We start from the raw sequence: 21,430 nt of genomic DNA, 5'->3' as shown, positions 1-21,430 counted from the left end.
AAGTTCTCGTAAAAAATGGGGATTAAAAACTTACAGCTGATCAAGAAGTAGCAGTTGTGGAGAGTAACTCCTAGAATGTGCATGTCTTGGAGCTTGTCTACATTACCACATGCAGAGCTGCCTCTTTACCATGGAACTGACTCCAGATTAACACTCCCAGCATCTCAGGAGCCTGAGCTCACTCAGCACTGCATTAACACAACTTTACAGCTTCTGGAGCAAGGCTGGAGAGGGTACATGCTTGTCTGTAGCTGATGTTATGACCACAGAGGTCTCAATATATTAGCCAATTTCGGGGTAATAGCTCTTCACAATTTAATTACTTTATAGCCCTTATTTTATATGCCGTTATACTTCTTATTTTGTCCTTTGGTTGTCTTTAACATCATATACGCTTCTCTGTCATTTCTTCTGTTATCCCCTCTACCTGCTGAACTCTTCTGTTTCTCCTGTTTCCTTTCTACATTCCTAATACTACTTTTGTTATCAACACAGAGACCTTTACTTACAGTAGTGTTCTTTAATATTTTTTCTCATATGTTACTGAAACCACTCAGTCTATATCTCTCAAACTCTTACTTATGTTCATTCCAGCTAGTTCTGAATGCAGCTGTTATGCTATATTGCTATTATTATTGTCTAATATTTTTTTAGAAGTCTAATAGACTGGCTTTCCTCATTCTAAGTTGTTGGCTGTTATTTAGGTCTCATGTTGATTTGACTTTCTTCAAACCCACCAATCATTTTTTCAAAATACTTATCCAGTGGAATTTCCCTGCTGAACCTTACCACTATCTGCATCTTTGGTGACACTTAACCAGTTTCCTTTTATTAACTTTTTGTTGGCTTGCCCATACAATCTGTCTGTACTGCAGGTCCTTCATATATCTTTGAGTTATCCTTCATTATTTCTGAGAGTAACCATCTCCTAAAGTTTATTTTCAGAGAGAAAAACAGCAGGATTTAAAATTGAATTTTAAGGTAAAGTTAAGGTAGAAAACTCTTTGACAGAGGTCCTCAAAGAAAATGGGAAACTCTATTGATTTTTAAATTACTTCTTAATCTTTATATTAATATTGTCTTTAAATTAAAGAAAAAAGAAAAGTCCATACTCAAAGATTGTAGCCTGAACTCAGCACTCACCGAGCAACCTACTGTAATTTCAATTTGCCTCACTCAGAGCATGGGGTGGGACCTAATGACCTTGGGAAAAGACCTAGGTTCTTACCAACCTAAATTAACCTATGACTTTATGAAAAAGATTGCTTTTATCCTTATTGAAAAATACCATCTTTAAAAACCAACTTCTTAGATCAGAAATGGATGTTACAGATTTCTGCCTAATGTGCACCGAGAGTAGAATGCAGAGTAATTGGTGTTCTTAGACTTCATTGATGTGAAATGGTTTATTGTAAACAGAAATAGTTGTAAATGAAAAATATTTCTTACAATTTGATTTAAAAAACACACAGCTGTGTTGTGTCTGGAAATTATTATATTGAAATTGACAGTAAATAATTTGGTCACTTATCCCATCTACATAAGTGTACTTAATGCTTTTCTAATTTTTCTGAGCTCCTGATTTTTGTTTGGTTTGGGTTTTTTTGAGCTTGTGATCACTGTCATCTCCACTAGATGGACCTAATGAGATGTTAAACTTTTTTTTTTTTACTGGTCTAATTGAATTTTATCTGTATATGAAACAGCATTTTTCTCTTAACTGTACAAGGTTTTAAAAAGAGCACTGCAAGGCCCAAATTTTTTTCTTACAGTGAGTGCATATTGGAAAAATAATACAATTGCTAATTTTAGTGAGGACTCATGATAAAATAGAAGTATGACATTTTTCTGTCCACCTGTCAGCCTTTATCCCACCCCACTAACTTCTAAAAACTTTGAACAGGTACAATGAAATACGCTTCACACTTTTACATTTGTTGTATCACCAGGGAGTATTCACAGTAGCTAAGTTCAGGACAGGGAGATTGCTTTTTCTTTTAGTTTGTGGATGGGAAAGCCCAGGGGTTATTCAAAGCAGACACCTAAATGAAGTGATAGGATTTGTGCACTGCAGGCCTGTTTCTTTCTTCCATTGGCTAGAAGCAGCACACAGAGAATAACCTCCCTAAGCTAAACATGCCTTCAGTGGATGCCATCCTAAGTTCCAGCAATAACTGAGCAGAATACATGGCCCAGTGAATGCATGCAGTCTCCAAGATAGACTTGCCCACCAGTAAGCTGACAGTAGTTAGCCAACAGTGATTGTGTGTGGCTCTGATGTAGTCACAACGTTCTTTCTCTTGCGGACCAAAGCAGAAAAAAGGCTGGGATGCTTGTGATGGAAGGACAGTTGAGAACATGGGGAAGAAGCAAAGTATATTGCTGCATAACTACAAGATGGTTAAGTCACATTAGCAATACAGCTCATAGGCATTGTTTGAAATTTGAAAAGCTGCTCTAAGGTCCCTTAAAATATTTTTCTGTTTATTATCTTTTTCAACATCACTTTCATGTGTTTTATACAGTATTTTTATTATCAGTGAAAGTATGCATCACTGCTAAATAGGGGTGTTACTGTCATGGATTATTAGCCAAGTTTGTAGTTAACAGGGTGTCAACCTGCTGTTTAAGAACCTGCTGTTCTTAAACTAAAAATGGTTCTTCTGCTGAAGAAACTTTTCTCTCCTTTCTCTTTACCCTTTTTGCATATTACACCTGGACTATCATTATATTGTTGTTTAGAATTAATAATATTTTATTAATAATAAAGTTTAAATGATTGATAAATGTAATTAACAGTATGTTAAAAGGCTAGTTATAATGTTACATACTCCCGTGAAAAGCCAGCAAGTTATAAAATTGCAATAAATAGGAAAAAAAAAATCTTTGGCTCAAGTAATTGGGTAATTCAAGTCTTCAACTGATAGTCACGTAAGTCAAACATTAAGAAGTTGTACAAAACTACAGCTAACTACAATGAAGCTAGCAAGCTTCATTGGTCCTGGGCACCACATCTCCCATGATTCCTCAATTTCTTCTAGCATTGCCCTTACTGACATGTATCTTAAGTGTTGTCCTGTATGGTCTTACCTTCCATTCTTAAATGTTAGTTTATCCAAAGAATAGCTCTGTATTTATGTTATTTCATACCCACACTGAGCAGCAGAAGAGAATTGAAAGTTAGTCCATCCACTGTTTGCATTAATTCTATTCATGACCTTGCAGCAATTTAGTAGTAGTCTATACAAACAATTTTACATACCGTATTTTCTTTATTATTTTCACACTTCATGGAGATCATCTCAATGAAGCTACAAGATCGAGAATGCCTTTTTCAAGTTTTTAACATTGAATTACTTCCTAAAAGGATAGCATTTGAGACTCTTGCAGAGAAATTTTTGTCTTGTGAGTGTATGTGCCATTTTGTTGCTGTTTCGTCAGGCATGCTTTCCAGCTATCAGTGTATTATTTTTTTTCTAAGTTTTTCCTTTTAGTAGTATTTTGAGCACAATTCTCAGATGCTTCTACATGTCAAGCATTACTAGAATGGCTGGCTTCACATTTTTCTGAACCAGTTCTATTTGCTTTGTTATTAGTAACTTTTTTCTTCTTACTGTCAAGAAACCATTAAAATCATTTGTTTGCTAAACATCAAAGTACATTGTTACATTTCTGTCTATGGTTGTCCAATTTAGTAATTTTGAATGAGAATAACAGTGAACTTAATTGTCATTCTTTAGAGGGCCAGAACCTCAGCTAGTCTAGAATGACAATCATGTTATGCTGGTTAGGATCTGGTCCAAAACATTGACATTCCATAAGATGGAAATCCTTAGTTAAGATCATCCTTTTGAAGACTCTGTGTTGATAAAGAAACAATATGATCTGGTGCATAATAATTGTAATCTCTTCCCTTCCCAACTGTCCCTGGGAAAAAAAGAGCTTGAGGAAACATGTTCATTTCCTGCAATAAGTAGTCATTTAATTAAAGAACAAAAGTAACAGGAATCAAAAATGCTTGCAGCTGTGATTCTGTTAGACATTATATAAAAAAGAATGAAATTATAATACATTAAATTAGTTTTTAGAACATGAACTTAAGTGTTTTACAAACTAATTGTGGTAAGTTCAAAATGTCTTGTCAACATAATACTGAATGACAGTGTGTCATGTCCATTTATGTCAGAGGCCTTGGAATGGTAAAGCCTGTACATGCACAACATCTCCTTTTCCAAGATAGACTGCAAAACAGTTTAAAACAAGTGTTAAAGGAGAGTAGTAGGTTCTTTCAAGTAGCTTTACTTCAGTCTTTTTCAGCAGATCGTCCCACTCCACAGGCCACCACTCTTCTGACTTCAGAGCGAAGTACATCTCTGGTGTTTCTTTCTGTACGGAAGTGCTGCAGAGACTTCATCTGCAGAGTCCTTCTTTCACATAAACATCAAGGTACCCTGGACTGAACTTTAGGGAAAGACTTATATATTCCCTGATGTGTGTTCAGCAGCAATATCAAAAAAGTAAAGACAGATTCTTCTCAGAAGAAAATTTCTATGGCCTGTGAAATCTAGGAGATAAAATATATTTGAAATAAGCATATATATATATATATGTAATTTTTAAAATATTCTATGTTAGATTAACAAAAAAATTGTTTTTTCTAAAAAAACCCACAGTATTCGTTCTGTTTAAAGGTACAGTAACAGTACTGAAGAATATTAGCAACTTTAAGTCTTACAACACATTTCCACACCTATCCCTTGACTGTACTGCTGTTACAGTCCTCAGGGCCTAGTCTAACCAGTTTACAGTTATTTGAGAGAGCAAGTGCAAATGTAGGTGTGAGGTTGATTTTATTTTTCTTTTAGGAATTAAGCCACAGGTTGTCATTGGTAGAAATATTCTTTATTGTGCAGTGATCTTGTTATTTTGTAAGAGTTAAGCAACGTTGAGCTGATGCTTTGGAAAATACGAGGACATACTGTTGGTTTAACGTACAATAGGGTTAAAAGTCTGTCTGGAATAAATATACTCTTGCTCTGTAGGCTTGTTCTTTTGGCTGAGATATGTAATTAAAGTCTCAATCATTTTTTAATGCCTTAGCACTAATTGTAAATTGTAAGCCTGTTTACTCCTAATATCCTGAACAAATTTCAAAATATATCATTATAATCTACTTAAACTCCCCAGGTAGCTTCAATTAGAGAAGGTATATCTCACTTTCAAACTGCAGCCATCCCTTCCGCCCCCCCCGTATTTCATTCTATCAACGCAGCGATGTCTTGCTATAAACATTGAGTCTGAGTCCTGTAATGTTAAAAGGGCCCTAACAATTGCATGAACAGTCTATACATACATTACCTAAATATAGCATTTAGATCAATGTACATTGCATTTATGGGTCAAGTGTATTTGCCTAGACAATCTTTTCACTGAACATCTAAAGGTCAGTTAAGCTGGAATTCATTCCAAGTTCAGAAATAAGCATGGAAATGTGGGCCCAGGCACTGCTGAAGTGAGCCTTCCAGAATGCAAGACTGCACACCAAGTTCCTTAGTACGATGTCAGGCAACTTATTTTAGCAGAGAGCACACCTGAGAACGCTTACAGACATGGCAAGAGTACACTGTGCTCCCAAGTAAGCCCTAAAGTTGTGTTTTAAGAGCAATTGGACCTGCCCAAGAGACCTGACAGAAATTGTAGGAAATAACTGATTGCTATTTCATTTTTTCTCTAACTAGCAAGGTCTTTTTGCAAGTAATAATGGCTGTGGAATCAGCCTCTCACATTTTTTCCCACTTAAAAAAGAGAAGTGGATGTTTTCATGCATGTTTAAACATAGTACCTGCCGTCAGTGCTGGCACATGAAGCAAGCACTAGATTGACTAGGTTCACACTGGCCCAACCACTCAGAGGGTGACATGAGTCCAGTTATCTCTCCTGACCTCTCTGCTGGACTGCCATTAAGTGTACTTTGGGGGGTTGCACTCCTTCCAGTAGCAACTGGACCGACATTCCAGGGATACTGAAATCTACAGGCTGAATCCATTAGAACAAATCCAATTACAACAAATACGTTACAGGCATTATGTATGTCTTGTTACGGTATGTAGAATTTTATATTTCTTAGGGAAGTTGCAATGTTTGTGATAATAAGGTTGCACACTCAAGTACATTTAATTCAAAAACCTTTATATAGTGTATTAAGTTGTTCGTTTAATTTTTAAAAAATCATATTTTTTTCTATGTTACACCCTACATATAATTTGTCATAGCTTTTGAATCTTCAGTGCAAAGAATGCAAGCTGAGTGATGTTCTGGAGAAGGTCTGGGGGCTTCTCAGTGCATGTTAATCAAAGCAAAAAAAAAACAATCAGAAAAGCCAAGTTCTGAACTGGGAGAGAAATATTTCCATTTTCTTTTAAAATAAAGCTTTCTTTGCATATTCTTCTCCCACATCCAGCATGTAAGAGCAAAATCTACAGATTCAGAACTCAGCAGACTGTTTTTAGCAGGCAATGGAAATAAATAGCTGGAAAACTGACCTTGTCAAATGTTTGCTTGATGCATGTACCTCCATTTCATTACTTTTGTATTCATTTAGCTCTTTCCGAATTGCTGCCTAGGAAATGAAAATAGAAGAAGTTTAATAATTTTGTATCTATAAGCATTGTAAAATACTGGACTTGCAGAGCAGAACAGAAGTTTTCTAAAGTAGAAATAATAGGTATTGGGTATAGCAAAGCATACTATGCCAGTAGAGATGCTGAGTATTTAGGTTGTATGGATTGGTGACGTGATACTTCTTTTCATTCATTACTGATTGCTAACAGGGTCACTTTTTATCTAGAAGCAATTCTGACAGGAGAATAAAACCACAGTGCTTATTGTCTCACATCTAGTAAGATTCCAGTTAAAATTTATTAAAGATTAAGAGAAGTTGCTGAGAAATTGATCAGCTGGTCAACTGACTTTTATGGGAATTTAAATGTGTGTCATTTTTTAAAATAAAAATCAGACTGTTTGCCTTATCAACTTGCAAATACCAGTCCAGACTGTGTTATCACCTGTATCCATAGGATTGCCGTCATAAGTGAAGAAAAACATTCTCTTTTGGTGCTTAATATAATTAAATTCAAGACTATAAAAGTGAGAGCATTCTTTCGTTTAAATGGCAACAGTGAGGGAACTGGAATGTACTGGTGCTTTCACAGATTCTTGTATATTTGGTACTTTGTAGTTTAGCTACCTAAAATTATGTACCCATGTTCATGTTTTATATCAGAGATTTGGCTTATAAAAAGAAAAATGAGGAAAAATAATGTATTTGTCTATTCTGAAAGAGAAGTTTTTCAGTCACAAATGCAGTGGTCGAACTCATGACCCTCAATTCCTGATGTATGCCACCAGTATATGCAATTGAACTCTGTCACTTTCTTTTTAGCTTATAAACCTGTCTAGTTAGCAATATAAAACCAGTAAAACTAGGAAAGGCCTAGTTTTAATACACACCCAGTACATATATGGAAAATACAGAATCACTATTCCATTGATTAATGTATAACAGCTTATTCACCATTTTAGTGAGCTCAGGAAAACAGCTACTGTAGTAGAAATACATTGTTCCTTTTCTATAGGAGTCCTCTAAAACCATTTGTTACACTTTTTACTGGGGAGACACTGGAATGGAGAATGAAGCGTTTGATCTGCACATCTCAGAACAAAGCAGTAAGTAACAGTCCTGTATTTGCCATTTTACCTAGTAATATCTCAGCATCCCTACTCGTTCTGCTTGCTGTAGCCCTGAAACTTCAAAACTTACTCAGCAACTGTTCTGTCTAGAATCACGCTGAACTAGTTTTCTTACTACTCAAGCACCTAAATGTGAAAGTTAAATTAGGATGTAAATCAGCAACGTGGCAGGTATGTGACGGAACAAAAACAAGTGTTTGTTTATGCTTGTGAAAATGTAGGATCAAGTGATTCCTTGAACATTCAGTAGGAAACAGGAAAGGAAATATTTGCATGTTTGGGACAAAACTTCCAGTCTGAGGATAAATGTTAATACTGCATTGGCTGGTAATGGTTTTGAGTTGCAGCCCTAAAGCATTAAGAAAGATTCTATCCACCTTTTTTCTTTTTTTTTTTTTTTTTTCCCCTCCTAGTTGATGGGCTGGGTAGAAGCCCTTATAGTACTAAATAGGCATTTTTAGAAATAGCATTTTTTTATGACAGTATGCATTGGTCAGTGTGGTTTCAGCATAAAAATTAATGGTAACATTTACAGAGATTAAGTGTCCCAGAGGTTAAATGTCTTTGCAGACTCTTATGTATCACTATAGACAAAGCAAGTAGAAAGCGGTAATATGTCATTTTCATTATGGCAGTACCTTATCTGCTGCTGATAGTCTTGTCCACGGTTTATCTGCTCGCCTGTCGTAGTCCTGTGCTTTTGCCACCTCCACATAATCACTGAATCGAATCAGGATTTTTCTGTCTCTTAGTTCATCAACTGTAGGTCTCTGGTTAAGCTGTATTAAATAGTTTTGTGAAATAAAACCAGTTTTAATAACAAACATATCAGTAAAATGTGCAACATTTTCTGCTTTCCATCTTAGCTCAGTCTGCACTTATGTGTATGGGAAAAAAACCCCAACCCTTGGAAATTCCAGGGAAACACTCAATCTTTCAGAGGATTGTTAGGAGCGTAATAATGGTTTAAATGGAGTTTTGCACTACAGCACAGTGGCTTTATAATGGACAAAAGAGGAAAATATTTTAACCTGGATATTGATAAAATGCATTTACAATAGGTAAAGGAATCATAACAAATTTATTATGATCAATGTATAATATCACATGCTGTAGGGGTTTTCTACTTTAAGTAGAAAGTCAGCGGCAAATTGCCTGTGTTAGTTTTTCAGGACTGGACACATTATAAGAATTTCAATTTGGTTTTAACAAGTTATCAGCATATTTGGCTAATAATTCCAGTATGGATTCCTAGGAACAGAACAATAACAAGATCTAGTTCTGATTCTGAGAATGCCTTAAATGCAAAGAGAAATTTATTGTGGGAGTACACCTGGTACTCAGCAGGGAGTCAGCTCTGCTCCTGCTTGCTACAAAGAATGAAGCAGTCCTTTTCTAGCAATACAGTTGCAAAATACGCAGTGTGCAAGCAACTATCCATGTTCTGATTTAAAGTTTATATATAAATATTCTACTAAGTTTCGTGTAGCTGAAATAAGGTAGATATTTTTATAATTTGTATTATGAGATACCACTACCTCAGACACTGCTGAGAAGGGTGTATATTAAGGGAGGTTTTGTGTACTAATGACCTCTATGACTGGTTGATGTTATATTAGCTTTGCTAAATTTCTAAAAACTAATAGAAGGTATTGCAAGATTTTACCTTTCTTGTCAGTCTCTGTTTGATTTCCCTTCTTTCTTCCTGTTCTGTTTGATCATTTCGTTCTGCAGAGAATATGAAAAAAAAGATGACTTTCCTCATGAGGAGGATTGGTGTTTTCCAAAGTTCCAGCCAATAAAAAGCAGAGCACAGAAAAACTAGTAGCTGGTTCTTAGTTGTATGTTTTGTAGTTCAGTGCCTCTCTCTGGTTCTCTATTAGAACATATAGTTAGTTCTCTGTAAGGACAACGTACTGGTGCCAATGTCAGCTCCTCCTGTGCTCTGACCTCCAAAGAGATTTAAAACAACAACAGCAGCCACACTAACTCTCCAATTGTATAAAATTTAGAAGGAAAATCAAAATAGTCCATAGTTAATCATAATTTTTTATTCTCCATATTGTTGTTAGCTGCTGAAAAGACTGCAGCAGCTCCAGGGAAAGTACGTTCTTTCCTGTGTAACCTTATTCTTGGGCTACATCTTTAGATGGTCACACTGCCACAGCAGTTATCTTTGACTTGCATGCTTTTTTTCTCTGCTATTCAGGATATGCCACTGACATTAGAACCTCTTTATCCTCACGGGGTTTTCTTTTGTAGTGTTCCATTCTAACCTAAGCCAGCTTGCTTTTGTGTGTTGTGCCTATTAACATTCAAGCCGTGATAACTCCTACACACTGGGTCTAAAAATAGACTAGAGTGCTGTAACACACTGTGAAATATATCCTTTGCCTTGGGAAACAAGTTAATGGCGTTTCTATTTCTAGTACTATCTGTTACTAAATTAAGGCGTGAGCCTATGACCTGAACAAAGCTGAAGACCTAGAGAAAAATGTTTAACCATTCAGAGATTCTCTAGATACTACTAAGTTTATTATACCACTTGCATTAGGTATTTCCAGTGTTAAAGCACACACGTGATTTTTTTAATATGCCTCCAAAAAACACTAGCACTGCAGATGAGTTTCCGAAATTATATTTCTAGTAATGAAGTATTCTTCTCCCTTATTTTTACACTCATTAGATTACACTGAAATGCAATTGTAAGTATCTATTTAAAATAACATAGTACTGCATAGCTACAACTGGCTATAGTAGAAATGTAAATCAAATTAATCTAAAATGCTGTAATGCGCTACATTACAATTTGGTGGCAAGGCACACAAATTTAAAAGAGAACAGGACAGCTAAAATTAGTGCTTTGTCAGGGATGAGCAGCTATTTAAGTCTGGAATGTTTAAAAAGAGAACAAGCTTTAAGAAGTAGAGCGTATTCTAAGATGTACAGATACCTGCAAGAAGTTACTAATATGCTTCATTCAGTTTTAATTCACCCCTTTTAGACTAGATACTCCTATCTATATATTTTTATTAAAAGAGAATTTTCTGTGGCGTAGTGCCTTTTTAAGATATGACTGTGATATGCACTGAGAATTCCTGAAGAAAAACCACAAATACACATTTCTGATCAAAAAATGCTTTTCCAAATATAGTAAACGTATAGCAACCCATTTCTGTGAGACAGTTACTCAGGTTCAGTGCTTATTCCCAGCTTCAACAAATAAAATAAATAGTTCTTTCAGAAAAAAATAAAACAAGATTTGATAGGAAACGCTAGCAAAGGCATTATAAAACTCAGGCTTTATTACAGAGACAAACCAGAGAGGTTTTTCCCATCAGCATCACTCTGCCTACACTTAGATCCATTCATTAGTGAGGGCTGGTTTTATAAATCTCAGTAGAGAGATGCTCCCAATTATGAAGTGGCATGTGCAGTACTGTAATTCATATTGCTTCTCTGTGAGTTATCCAGGGAACTCTTAGCTGTGCGTGACACTGAAACAATTCCTGGTGTTAAGAATGAACCAGGGATTGTACAGTGTGATTTAAGAGATGTTGCCTTCTTGCATGTGAATGTCAGCTTTCTGTTGATTACAGAAAAAAACATGTTGGAACACCTGGGTCATGATTTTAGTTCAGATGCTTTTCATGCTTTATAGTAAACCAGCAATGTTTCTATAAAGTAAAGGACTTAGAAGATCAACAAAATTGTAAGAAAGTGTTGGCTTTAAGTTTGCTTTTTAAGTATTACTTTTATCTTGGAAACATCTAAGTCCCTTTTTTAATCTGACTGAAATTTGTTTTAAAATAACGTAGTAGTTGCACTTAGGCACTTGCAATATGCTTCTCATTTCGACAGAGTTGTACAAATGTGAATTACTGGTCCTTAAAACAGCTTTGGGGGTAGCATTGCTTCCGTTAGCAGTATGTATTATGAACATCAAAGATGTTAGGAAACTTGCGACGCAACTGTACAAACCCTTACAACCTGGAGGAGGTTGCAGTCATTTCACTGAAGGGCATTTATACTGCTATAGTTTTGCATGTCAGATCCAATCCAGGTGTTTTAAAAGTCCATAACAAGAATGTCAGTATCTCTATTAATAAAAGGAGACTTTACTAATTTCCAAATTCACTCAAAACTGAGACTGGAGTTGTTGCATCTGTCCAGCCTTTTAAGATAACAACTGACACAGCTAAGTGATGACCTTAGCTCTTTACAAGATACCTAGCTTTTTATATAATGGAAGACGTAAATAAAATAGAAGTGGTTCTGATCCCCGCTGAACCTGTATAAAGCCTGAGCAACTGAACTGAAGTCAATAAATTTGCTCCATGCTGGGAGCTCTTTAAATGAGATACAAATCTAGAGCAGTATGTTTAGCTGGCATTCAGGAAATATCTTTAATTCTGCTTTATCTTCTTTCTGCTTTATCTCTCTCTAAGCTCATTATTTGAATGTATTCAAACTTTTTTATATTAAAGCTGGTCAGTTTAACCCAGATTAAGGATGTAACCAGCACACTTCAAAAAGTAAACATAAAGGAATGGATTTTTTCAGTAGAGATAGGCTCTTTCTTAGCCAGGAAAAAAAAAACAAAAGAAGCAGATTTTCAGAAGTCTTAGGTACTGACTCTTGAAAATCTGGCCCCACTTATTTCAGAATCTTGGGTTACTGCTTTTTCTTGTCTCTTGTGCTAGATGACAGGTGAAGTTAGGCCAAATTCATCCATTCAAATTTGCAAAGAATATATCCTCTTTCTCATTTAGCTATGTGTTTAGATACATCTAACTTTACCATGTGTGATATATGCATTGGAACAATACTGAAAATACTGATAAATATAACTCGATTGTGGAATTCCTTTCTGTTAAAACTGAAATGAAATCCCCACTAATTTCGATGGAAGAAGCATAAGGTTTTTTCTATGAACTACTAAGAAAGTTCTGAGACATTAAGTTTTAGGTAACAAAATGTAGGTAACTTTTTTCCCTAGCAAATTACAATCACATTAATAATTAAATGTGAATTAAATAGCATAGGCAGCATTGCTTGTATGACGTAAACTTATGTGGCTTTATGTTTTATGCTTGTTTAATGAGAAACAAACTATTGTTCACATAATTCTGGGTTTTGTCTTTCAACACTAAATAGACCATGAAAATAACAGAAGCAATATACTTTTCCTTCAAGCAGATGGCCTCCCCCTTTCTCCTGTCTGAGACCCATAATGGAGACAATTTCTAAGCTCTCTCTCACCTTCCCCTAACTTAGAGGATTCCCATCACTTGTAAGGAAAGGGCTTATGTTCATCACTTGTTTGATCCCCAGGTCAGAACACCAATCTTTAGGAAAAGAGTTGCAAGTTTATGCCTTGTGTTTATTTGAGAGATATTGAGAACGTTCCCCTGTGGCAGCACCTATAACAGGGCTGGAACTGTCCCTCTAGTAATTCTAGTATCTCAGAATGATTTTTCTTTGGCTTGTCTTTGGGAAGGTCTCTAATGATATGAACAAATATACTTGCTATGAGAATCGCACCTCTGCAAGGATGCTTTCTCCCTTCCACTTTAGCCTTGGGTGGTATTCAGTGCACAGTTTGCCATGACAGTCCATGTCTTGAAAAATGTCAGTCCAATTCTCATTGCACTGTGTGACACCAAGATTGTATTCCCCTCTTAGACATCCATAACAGTGTAATCAGAATGAAAATGATTTGAAAGCCTAAATTGGAACAAATCATTCTTTTCTGTACTAAATTGCATGCCTTTATCAAGTTGTAAATTGTGATTCCTGCAGTATTTGAAACTCAGGACATGTGAAAAATTAAAACTTTTAGGTACAGAAAATAATCCCTGTGAATGACTTTGTCTATTTAAAAATAATATGCTCTAGAAATGCAATCACTGGTTTCAACAAACACATATAAAATACTTAGGAAAAAAATACTCACGTTTAAGTATATTTCTTCTTTCTAGCTCCTCAACAGCAGGTCTTTGGCTGAGTCGCCTGCGGAAAAACACCAAAATCACATTTTGTACCATGCCTGTTCTTTGGAAAGTCTGCAGTATACTGAGTTCTGGTTGGTGTTTTCCTCAGGGAAGGGACTACAAAATCCCTCTCCAGGCTTCAGGAAGAAAAAAATACAAGAATGCTGGCACCAGAATGCTTTCTTGTATTATTTTTCCTAAATGTCAGCAATGCAGGTAGAAGTTCTCTTCTAGTTTGCTCTGCTGTCAGTGAAACGCTTCCTCAGAACATACATCCTTTTCATCATACTTTCCAGACAGTCAGTTGGAACCAGTGCTCTCCAACGGTTAAATTCACTCTTGAGGAGGTATTTAAGGTGGTTATCAAATGAGTTTCACAGTGATCTTCTATAGCTATCACTGCCTCTACCTTTTAATCTCACATAGCAGCAGGCTTCCTTTTTTCTAGTAACACCAGTGGTGCATCCTGACAAAATGCAGACTTGCCAGAAATAAAGCTTTCCTGTGGTTTCCTGACTACACATCTAACAGACCAATCCAGCAGCTCTCCTCCTGCCTGCTGAATAAAATTCGTGTGCTGCTCACAGCCTCATGCTGTCTGAACAGAGTGTCTTATGCAGTTTCACCTCCCCTTTTCAGTAGTGCTGCTTCAGGATTGAGTCTTCAAATCATATGATCGGTGCCATAGTGATTTTATTCTGCATACTAAATGAGACTTCCCCACGAGACACTGCTTATATCTGCAGAGAATCTCAGGTAATTGAACCCCTCCCCTAGGCAGACACACACACATGCTGCATTTGCTAGATTTCAAGTAATAATCCAGCAAGCAGATCGGAAAGAGTTTATGATGCTTTCTGGCCTGCGTTCTGGCAACGTTAAGGATTCTCATCGTCTCCTCTCCAGCAGATGTTGCCAAGCCAGAGATGAAGTTACAGAGACAAAGAAATACTCGGAGCAGGGACCACACTGCAAACCACTGCTGCAGTAGTTATCCCTCTACTGTGTATAGGAAATAAAGGAATGATTATAAAGTGATGCTATAACAAGATCTACATTTTATCAAATACACAAGAGATTAAAAAAATGGAGTAACTGTTAACAGACTGTAAAAGAACCGGTAAAAGTACCTGATTCTAATTTCTCTTTGTTTTGTAAGCCTTACCAACTATACCTTCAAAATCAACTCCGTATTGATATGTTATCAGACCAACAGCTCAAAATATGAATACAAGTCCTTATCCTTTTTTAATTAATCTCCCTGAGATCACTGGGAAAGCCCTCATCTTTGGCAACAGAAAGGCATCACAACTACTATACCAGTTCCACACCAACAGAAAACTTGTAAGATGAGCGCCTGTGCTTAGAAACACCTACAGCCTAACTCTCGTTCTTCCTACCTAACATTTTGTGTCACCTAGGGTTTTTTTCCCTGGTCTCTGGATTTCTCTTTGGAGTAATGAGTTGGATACTCCAGCAGTGGAAGTTGCAATAATCCAGACTGAAACAGGAATGATGCTGAAATGCCCTACTAAAGGCTTTAAACATGTACTTTTAATTCCTGTTACCCTTGGACTACTCCCTCCTCACTCATTTCCCTGTAGGTCTCAGAAATGATACAACTCTGGCTAGGTTTTGTGTGAAAGAGATTAATGTGCATTTTATAATATAAATCAGGGAAGAATGACTTACTCAGAGAGCTTATCTGCAAATGAAAGGTCCACCCGACCTGCTGCTCACGTGCCTCTCTCTCAAGCCATTCTTAATTACAGCCCTTCCAAGCGAGATTTATAGATTCTCCCAGAATCTGTACATTAGATTCCAGAGGCCCCTTTTAAACTGGGGGATTAAAAGCGTAACAGAAATTATTAAAGCAGTATGAGAATGCATATGTATATGAATGCTCTGTATATTTTTTATATATACATAGTTATAATATGTGTGATGGTTAATTATTTAAAACCCTGTTTCCCTTTTGGCTTTCATAAATACATAGTAGGTGCCCAGAAACAACAACATATTTCTGTACACACCCTCAGCTTTACCCACAACAGAAGGAAAACGTGCAGATATACACAGGCGTGTATATACGCATGAGAGGGCATTGCATTTTTTCCCCTGAGTTTTTCAGAGAGATGGACTGCACTTCCAAGCTTTTTGTCATAGTCATGAAACTAGATGTGGACTTTTGTTTAAAATAAAATTCTAACAGGATTTCGGGAAGCTGGGAGTGAAAACACCCAATACGGCAAGAGTCACGATCAAACAAGTGGCAACACTACTGACATCATTGCTACCAAGGCGTAGGGACATTTTGTTTCTATCTATTATTTTTTTCTGTTCCGAGAAGCCTCTCTCTGCCCAGGAACCCCTTCTGTTTTCTTTCTCCGCTGTGAGAGCTGCGCTGCACAGTGGCTGGACTCCGGGCAAAGGGGAAACGGCACATGTCGGTGAAGGTGAAGGACTCCAGACGCCTCCACCGAGGGCTGCTGATTGTAATGAGGGGAAGCAGCTGTGAGCACGGCCAAGCCACGCGAGCGAGAGCCGGGGGGGCCACGCATCTCCGCTGAGCTGCGCTGGAGTCAATCAGGATGTGAGAGGCCCTTTCTGCAGGAGGGTCTTTTCTACGCCCGGAGAGGAGCACGCCTGCTTGCAGAGCACACTGCCTTGCCTGATCATCCCTCACTGCAGGAAAGTAGTTGCTGCTGTGCCGGTATTTACTGTGGGAGCAGAGCCCCATCGGAGCAGAGCCCCGTCCCGCCTGAGTTGCTCAGCTGCTTCGGGAGGAGGCTTCATGCCCCCATAAGGGTCTAAGCAGCCCCAGCTGCGCTTTGTTTCCTCAGAAGGAGACTCGCAGTCCCCCTTGATAGGGCCGACTTCCCTCAAAACTCGCCTGCAGCTGGGCTCAGAGCAAGATACGGACACACATGTTTCCGAGGGCTCCTGTCAGGCCAGCGGCTCGGCGTAGCGCAGGGGAAGCGGCAGGTTACCCCTGTCAAAAACACATGTCCACTCTTGAAGAGAGCTTTTAAATAAGAAACTGTTTCAGATGAGTTTGTGCCTCTGCTTGGGTGAGCTGTTCTCTGTGCACTGAGAGGCTCCATGTGCTCTCCTGAGCAACAAGTGGTCTATTTTAGGATATTTATTTCATGTTTTCCTCTGAAGCCGTTAAAATACAAAATCCTGCCTCAGACATAGCCAGAAAACACCTCCTGTGCGTTGAGCTCGGTGTGTTTCCTCAGAAGGCGGCTGTCCGGCCCTGTGGAGAGGCAGCGCCATGGCCTCAGAAATGGCGCCACGCCTCAGGGAAACCTGGCCTGGGGAAATGGCGGCCGGCTCCCCTCACACTGTTGTTGGGGAGGGCAGGCCAGGAAGCAGGGACTGAGAGACTAAGATTCTGGAGAGGGGATGCTCAAATTTCCTATGTTTAAAGGAAACAAACTCCAGCTGAATTATGATTATCGGCAGACTGCATCGCAGCAGGGGAGTTGGTGTGCGATCCCAGAGGATGAAGCAGGCACTTGCCATGAAGGAGCCTTTGTGAAGGCTAAAAACTGAACTCTCAGTGGACTGTGGATGATCTCCACAAGCTTCGCACAGAGAGGATTTTGTATTACAGAGCTGCAGGCCGTTTTGAAGCAAAGCCGAGTCCTGGCTTGTTTCCCGTGGGTTCAGCAAAGCTCCTGCACCTGAGTGTGGGCGGTTGCAGGGCCCCACCCTGGGGCCAGCCTGCACCCAGCCTGGGCGCCATGCTGCTCTGTAGCTCTGGCTGTAGGAGCCATTTGAAAGTCTGAGGTGGGCATGAGGCTCCAGCATTGCTGCAATGCAGACGTGGACGTGGCTGGGTGAGTCCTGTGCTTTTTGTTTCTGTTGTTTTTTTTCACCTGGGGACTCACAGCCCCATATAGGACTCACCTCAGTGAGGTGACTGTAAGCTCTACTGCGAGCACTAACATAGTGCACCATTTCTGTCACAGTAATGGTTTCTTTTTGGTTGATTTAAATTTAGATATCTATTTCTTGCTTTGGGGAAAAGCATCCAATTAATGCTGTTGTGTTCTTGGGTGGTATTAAAATCTAGGTTTGGGTATTTTTGTATTGTCTGCTCAGGCAGGAGTGCTCCCTCTGAGCACCTCTGCAGAGCCAGCCATTTTTGGAAGGGTCTTGAAACTTTCTTGAAATCTCTCAAGTAACTCACAGGCAAGTCTTATCTCTGTCCAGATCCCCTATGATGTAAATGCATTGACTGTCATTGATATTGCCATGGTCTCATGTTAAGAATATCTAGCTACTCTAGTTATTTGCTTCCTCATTAGCTTAAACCAAAGGATGCCCAGAGCAGAAGTAAGCGGAGCTGAACTGTCAGTGCCTCAGTTGAGGCAACTGCGGCTCCCTCAGGAAAACTGAGCAGACCTGGAGGCACCATGTTTCTTCTCTGTAAATGATGTTTGGATGCATTTCAGATAGAGTTTACTGTGTATGTGTCATTGATGCTCCAAGTTTATATAGAGACCAAAATCTGAATGTTTTCTCATAATGCTAAAGCAGTCACCATAAGTTGGGGGAAGGGGGGGAATGACACAACACTACATGGAGAGCTATTTCTTAAGTTCAGAAACATACCAAAGTTTTTGTGTTATTGTTGTTCAAAGCAAGCATAAACCTTCAAGCACTAGGTGTTCTTCAGCTGTTTGAAGTTTGGGGAGTGTTCTGGGGCTATTTTCAGATTACCTTTAGAATGTTTTCTCCGGTAATTTAGGCTCAGGAAGATACTTGGATAAATTTATATATTGCCATCTCTTAGAAGCCAAAGACTGTGCCTGCTCCCATGTCCTCTGCAGTGTTACTCCTGAGGGTGAGAGGACCAGGTCATTGCAGGTTAGCTCAGTCACCTATGGTTTGCCCCAAGAACACCCTGCAGTTACGGCCATGTGTGCTCTTGGTCTCCAAGTACCTCAGGTGCTGAGAGTGTGCACGTGGCCTCAAGATAGTTGTTTTCTCTGTGCAATGTGCACATGGGAATCCTGTGACGGTCATGAGTGCTCCATGCTGGCTGCGAGAGGAGCAATAAATCTATGTGTGTCTGGCTGTTTGCCTTAACGTACATGTGCGGTGTATGATTGTAGCAAAACATGCTGCCCAGGGAGATAATAAGTACTGCCCCTACCAGCCCAGTGGGTGAGGAAGTCTCTGTTGGCTGGTCTGGTGGAGTGGGCTGCAGCTCTCCACAAGAGTCCAGTTTGAGGTCCTGCTAACTAACGTGTTCAACGCACGCACAAGTGCAGATGCTGGAGTTGGCTTCGAGGGGAAAACCACTAATTGCTTGTCCCCTCTGGAGCAAGGTCACATGTTCATGAGCCCAACGACTCTCACATGTGCCTGTGACTGCTGTTCAACAGATCGATATTTACTTCACACAATCAGATTGTCTCCTTCCCATTCAAGGAATTAATGTCTTGGGACCAGCATTACACCAAGGTTGACAGTATTGGACTGTTACAGGTGACTGAATCCTCAGCGGTCTGAGGATTTGCGTGTCACTAAGATCTCAGGGTCTGCTATCAGATGGCAATGCATCAATATGTCCTACAAGCAGGAGATGCTGCCAAGTTCTCTGTCCTCATAGTTAACCTTAGCAGTGTCTGCTTTGTCCATTGTGGGAACCGCATCTCAGCAAAGCCACAGCAAGCTACAGGCTTGCAGGTAGGGGCACAGAATAGCTGATGAGAGACAAATTTGGAGCAGGTGCAGCCCATCTCTATGTGTATGGGGCTATGCTGACTTCCCACACCTCAGACAGTCCTTGCTTTCTAGCTCTTCTTACTAGCCTGCAGTCTCACCTGCCTGGCAGACCCTAGCAAGTGTTCAGCAGAGTCCACTGCAAAAAAGCTCACGTTCTTGGTTCATGGGGGGTTTCTTATCTGTCCCAAAAACGTGTTCGTTTCCCAAATATATTTTTGCATAGAGTCTGTTGCACAGTATCTGCATGTATGATTGTCATAAAACTGGATTTCTCTCTGATTTGTAGCTCAAGCCAAAAGACATACTTTGGAATCCTGTTCTGCTCTTAGATCCATGTGATTCTGATAATCTTCTACAAAGGGAGGGGTAGGCTGGGTAGAATTGGACACGTGCATGTGCCTGTGGAGTCTGTACTGACAAGTAAGCAATCAATCCAGTCTTCAGTAAGTGAGCTGTAGCCAGCGGCAATTGCATTGATTGTCTCTTGTGACAGGTAGTTTTGCAGACAGAATTGGGAAGGGGCTTGGTGGGGAGGAACCCTCTCAGAGAAGAGCTCCAGTCCAGGCAAAGGGAGGAGAAAGGGGAGTGCCCTGTGCTTGGTCCTCGTAAAGCTGCTTGTGTCTGCTGCCCATCAGGAGGCAAAGGCTCTGCCTTTTAAATTGGCATCTCTATTCCCAGAACATCATGTTCAATTCAAGAAGAAGTTTATTTTCATCCTTCCTATAAGTAGCTGTGAAGAAGATGTGTGCCAGGGCTTTGAGTCACCCACGCACTTCACTGTGGCAGTGCAGTACTGCTTACAATGTACAATTATGGGTAGTAGTAAATCCTTGGTAGGAGGGACTTGCCTGTTACTGTCTGTACAAAATTAGAAGGCAGACACTGAGACACAAACTTGTTTTTACCCCAAGGTAATTCTGGAGCATGTAAAAAGTGGTAGCTGAGTGACATGCCAGCATTTCCCATAACAGGGTAACAGTAGTTGCTGTTTTTCTCTGATAGTAGGAGGCTAAAGAGCAGTATGAAAAGGGTGAGTTGGTATGGCAGATTCTGCAAGTTGCATGCAAAAACTTTACTGCTTTAAAATTGCCCAATAATTCATAAACTATTTTTTGCATCCAAATAAGAAAACTGCCTTTGGGTGTCCAGTAGATGATACTGGATAAATGCAGAGGTCGTATATGTTGCCTTAATTACATATCTTATTCATTTGTTTGGCCTTCAGTTCAGTCTGGATTTTTAAGGCTGCAAATCAGCAAGAGTTCAGTTAATTGTGTTGTCACTCATCTCCCAGGCAATTACAGTTGTCCATCATTATAATTTCTGTGATATAAGCCCTGCAATGAGGAGTTCAGATTTCAGTTGGAATAAAAACTACATACTTGCCCAGTGTGACCCTTGTGTCATAACCCACTGTCCCTGAACAACCTACATCCTTGTGACAGGTTTGCTATTGCATAGTGTCACTTAGTGATAAGCACCATGTGGGCTGAAATAGACCAATGGAGCTAGAATCTAATCACGTGACAGGATTTGGATGGAGAAGGCTTTACTGTAATCACTGCTTTCACCACCTGTGAAAGCCTCACTGCATTTGACCTTTGGTTTCATAGTTTTCTCAATGTGTGAGGAAGAAAGGCCAGACACAGCTGGAAACCAGAGCCTGTCTCTCAGTTCAAAGGCCTGCTGCAAAGTTCAGTGAAGATGCTGAGTATCCTTCCACCACTTTCAGAAGGCTTTTGCTTTCATATCTCTCTCAACATGCAGTTAAGGACTCTTGAAGGATGTTGTGGCACGTTCCAGGACTGACATAACATAAGGTTTTCATTTTCACTTGAGCTATTAGTTAATATACAAGAACTAACGTGCCTACATTAGGGTGTAAATATAATAGCTGCTTATTTTGGAACAGGAGCTTTCTCCTCTCCCTTCCATCTGCTCCCCCG

General features: G+C 39.2%; 1 protein-coding gene and 1 long non-coding RNA gene across 3 annotated transcripts in view; one reads left to right on the top strand and one right to left on the bottom strand.

The window, feature by feature from the left end:
• Positions 1-3,960: 3,960 nt before the first annotated feature.
• The window catches only part of PHACTR3 (phosphatase and actin regulator 3), a 115,484-nt gene continuing 98,014 nt past the window's right edge, over positions 3,961-21,430 (bottom strand). For both annotated transcript variants that reach the window (XM_075020279.1, XM_075020288.1), the window contains exons 9-13: positions 13,706-13,761; positions 9,416-9,477; positions 8,388-8,528; positions 6,543-6,619; positions 3,961-4,564 (exon numbers count right to left, since the gene is read on the bottom strand). In XM_075020279.1, coding sequence (XP_074876380.1) covers positions 4,549-4,564; positions 6,543-6,619; positions 8,388-8,528; positions 9,416-9,477; positions 13,706-13,761 — 352 coding nt within the window. In that variant the 3' untranslated portion in view covers positions 3,961-4,548. The remainder of the gene's footprint in view (positions 4,565-6,542; positions 6,620-8,387; positions 8,529-9,415; positions 9,478-13,705; positions 13,762-21,430) is intronic.
• LOC142026866 (uncharacterized) overlaps positions 16,855-21,430 on the top strand; it is a 107,770-nt gene continuing 103,194 nt past the window's right edge. The window contains exon 1 of the long non-coding RNA XR_012648941.1: positions 16,855-17,587. This is a non-coding gene — a long non-coding RNA (uncharacterized LOC142026866). The remainder of the gene's footprint in view (positions 17,588-21,430) is intronic.

Source organism: Buteo buteo, chromosome 2 (genome assembly GCF_964188355.1).
Source record: "Buteo buteo chromosome 2, bButBut1.hap1.1, whole genome shotgun sequence".
Taxonomy (NCBI): domain Eukaryota; kingdom Metazoa; phylum Chordata; class Aves; order Accipitriformes; family Accipitridae; genus Buteo; species Buteo buteo.
Note: the sequence above shows the minus strand (reverse complement) of the source record. Positions and strands in the feature narration are given on the sequence as shown.